Raw genomic sequence first — 3,420 nt, forward strand, 5'->3', positions numbered from 1 at the left:
AGACACTGACCTTCATTGTGAGGAGAAATTGAACTCTGCACCAACCTGCAAGGTGAGGAGACTAAATATTACTAATAGGAACAATGAAAGTCTTCAATAGGAAATGGCCATGGACACTGAAGTCTGTCTGTGGGCGTTATAGGTTGGTTTTGTCCTTGGTGATTTGGTTTGTTTAAATATATATTCACTTCACACACACAAAACGTGCGCACACACACAAACACACAACGCGATGTTCCAAGGAATACAACTTTTAATTTTTAAAAAAAAGAAGAAAAAAAAGGGTTTTATAATTCAACAGCCTGAGGACATAATAAAGGCTGTAAATTGCACTTCTACATTTAAAAAACAAAATAAATCACAAATAAAAAGCAGGCTTTAAATGTATACATTTCTTTCATAAGAAATATCTTCAAAACTGTACATCAAGCTTTTCACAAAGCAGTTGGATCCTCCGTTTCAGAAATCTTCATCTTGCACATTTTATCCACAACATTTTATACACATTAGTTCCAAAGAGGGTCTGCTACATTAGAAACCTCACATCATCTGACAGTTGATGTACTTCTCAGAGAATAGAAGTCTTAGAACATTCCAATGGAACAGTCTTAGAACATCAATGGAACAGTCTTAGAACATTCCACAACAACAACAACGTTGGCGTTGAGAAATTGGTCCAACAGTCACAGTGCTGCTTGGCAACATTCAGGAGCTCCAGAGCAGGAAGACAGTAGGATAAGTTATCTGTGTGTCTGCGGCAGACTGTCTGTCCATCTGTCTGTCTGCGCCCCTCTCAGTTAGTGTCCACATTAGGCTCAGACCTGGGTCTGCTGTCCATTCAGGAAGAGGCCTGTTGTTGTGGGTGTGGCCAGGTAGCTCTCTGACCCTCAGTCTGTGTTTGGTGGTGTTTCCAGACCAGGTAGCTCCCTGACACTCAGTCTGTGTCCACATGACAGGGGTTAGTCCCAATCTGCTCTGCCTCCTGGTACAGTCTGAGGAAGTCCTTGTATCTCGGGGCACACCCCATCCAGGCCTCCCCGAACCTTACGCTCCCCGTGAACAGGAAGTCTCCATCCCCCTTCCCTGGGCCGGGCCTCACCCCACACTGCCTGGGCATCCTCACCCTGCCTGTCCACCTCCTCACTCTCACCCCCCCTGACACAAACACCTGAGTCTTCTGTCTGTACAGGCGGCTTATCGCCACGGTGACCGACAACTGCTCCGCCTCCTCCTCCACCCCCTGGATGGTGCCTCTCCCCACTACAGAGAGGAAGACAGGAGAGTGTTGATAGATGTTAGAGTACTACAGTACAGTATACTGATACAGTATAATGTGGAACAAATACTACAACAGTAAAATACAAACAATGCCATAAACACAACAGTAACACTTCACATTTAAAGGTCCATTGTATAACTTTGTGGGCGACCCAACCAAATGCACATATAAATGTGAGTTATAGATCTGTCATTCTCATTGAAAGCAAGTGAAATAAGCGGTAGATCAGTTAGCAACCAGGACATTTTGACATATTGTACCTTTAATAACTATACCTAAAAGGATGTATAAAGGGTTTCTAAATAGTTCTTACCAAAGTCGCTGGTGCAGACGGCTAACAGCACCTCAGCATCACTGCAGGGCTGACAGGGAGCTGTGGAGAGAGAAGAGAGAGAGAGAGAAGAGATGAGCTACTGGACAAAAGACAGACAGAGAGTTCTACCAGGGATCAAAGTGAGACCTTCATTATTTAAGGTCAGACAACCCTATCAACTCTAGCACTTCAACTATTTAAAGAACAGTCACAAAGCAGGTCATTGAAGACACGTGCTGCACACACACATAGGAAGTGGGCTGTGGCCCGTAGGGATGCATGTGCTGTAATTAATTTCAGCTCTCCCAGATGGATGCTTATTTACCCAGCAGCCCAGGCAGAACAGGCAGGCCAACAGGCAGGCAGCAGGACGGGAGTCTCCTGTCATGGACTATGACTTTTACACCAAACAGAGCGGACCTGGTCCTGACTGACTGACTGTCGGCCTGAGGTACAGGACAGGGGCTACTCATTAAACAGGCCTGGTGCTGGGAGGGGATGTGTGGGGGAAGTGCGGGGAGGATGGGGTGGCAGGGGGGGGGGGGGGGTGAGGGTTGGACGGGGTGTGAGAGGAAGGATGGGAAAGGTGAGGGGAGGACAGGTGTGAGGGGGAGGATGGGGGAGGTGAGGGGAGGACGGGGTGTGAGGGAGAGGATGGGGGAGGTGAGGGGAGGACGGGGTGTGAGGGTGAGGATGGGGGAGGTGGATGCCCCAGGAGGCACCTCTCAGAGGCTACAGAGACCACCCCCAACACACCCTGCCTGACACTCCAGATGAGGCAAGGCAAAGCTGCTACATCTCTGACCTGGGCTGGCTGCACATGGTGTCTTTCTACGAGGCCCACTGGGAACAGAGGTAACTATGTTTGCAATGGTGACCTCGTGTTCACATGGCTATAGGCCTGGTTTTGACCTCATGTTGACATGGCTATAGGCCTGGTTTTCACCTCATGTTGACATCGCTATAGGCCTGGTTTTGACTTCATGTAAACATGGTTATATGCCTAGTTTTGACTTCATGTAAACATGGTTATAGGCCTGGTTTTGACCTCATGTAAACATGGTTATAGGCCTGGTTTTGACCTCATGTTGACATGGTTATAGGCCTGGTTTTGACCTCATGTAAACATGGTTATAGGCCTGGTTTTGACTTCATGTAAACATGGTTATAGGCCTGGTTTTGACCTCATGTAAACATGGTTATAGGCCTGGTTTTGACCTCATGTTGACATGGTTATAGGCCTGGTTTTGACCTCATGTAAACATGGTTATAGGCCTGGTTTTGACTTCATGTAAACATGGTTATAGGCCTGGTTTTGACCTCATGTAAACATGGTTATAGGCCTGGTTTTGACCTCATGTAAACATGGTTATAGGCCTGGTTTTGACCTCATGTAAAAATGGTTATACGCCTGGTTTTGACCTCATTTAAACATGGTTATAGGCCTGGTTTTGACCTCATGTTGACATGGTTATACGCCTGGTTTTGACCTCATGTAAACATGGTTATAGGCCTGGTTTTGACCTCATGTAAACATGGTTATAGGCCTGGTTTTGACCTAATGTAAACATGGTTATAGGCCTGGTTTTGACCTCATGTAAACATGGTTATAGGCCTGGTTTTGACCTCATGTAAACATGGGTATAGGCCTGGCTTTGACCTCATGTAAACATGGTTATAGGCCTGGTTTTGACCTCATGTAAACATGGTTATAGGCCTGGTTTTTACCTCATGTTGACATGGTTATAGGCCTGGTTTTGACCTCATGTAAACATGGTTATAGGCCTGGTTTTGACTTCATGTTGACATGGTTATAGGCCTGGTTTTG

At 46.4% G+C, this 3,420-nt stretch overlaps 1 protein-coding gene across 1 annotated transcript in view; it reads right to left on the reverse strand.

The window, feature by feature from the left end:
- Positions 1–243: 243 nt before the first annotated feature.
- The window catches only part of LOC311103264 (meteorin-like protein), a gene marked incomplete at its 5' end in the record, with an annotated part of 3,498 nt that continues 321 nt past the window's right edge, over positions 244–3,420 (reverse strand). The window contains 2 exons of the mRNA XM_084144798.1: positions 244–1,260; positions 1,593–1,652. Of these exons, the coding sequence (XP_084000924.1) occupies positions 935–1,260; positions 1,593–1,652 (386 nt within the window). The 3' untranslated portion in view covers positions 244–934. The remainder of the gene's footprint in view (positions 1,261–1,592; positions 1,653–3,420) is intronic.

The sequence above is a fragment of the Coregonus lavaretus genome, assembly GCF_964263955.1.
Source record: "Coregonus lavaretus genome assembly, chromosome: 28".
Lineage (NCBI taxonomy): Eukaryota > Metazoa > Chordata > Actinopteri > Salmoniformes > Salmonidae > Coregonus > Coregonus lavaretus.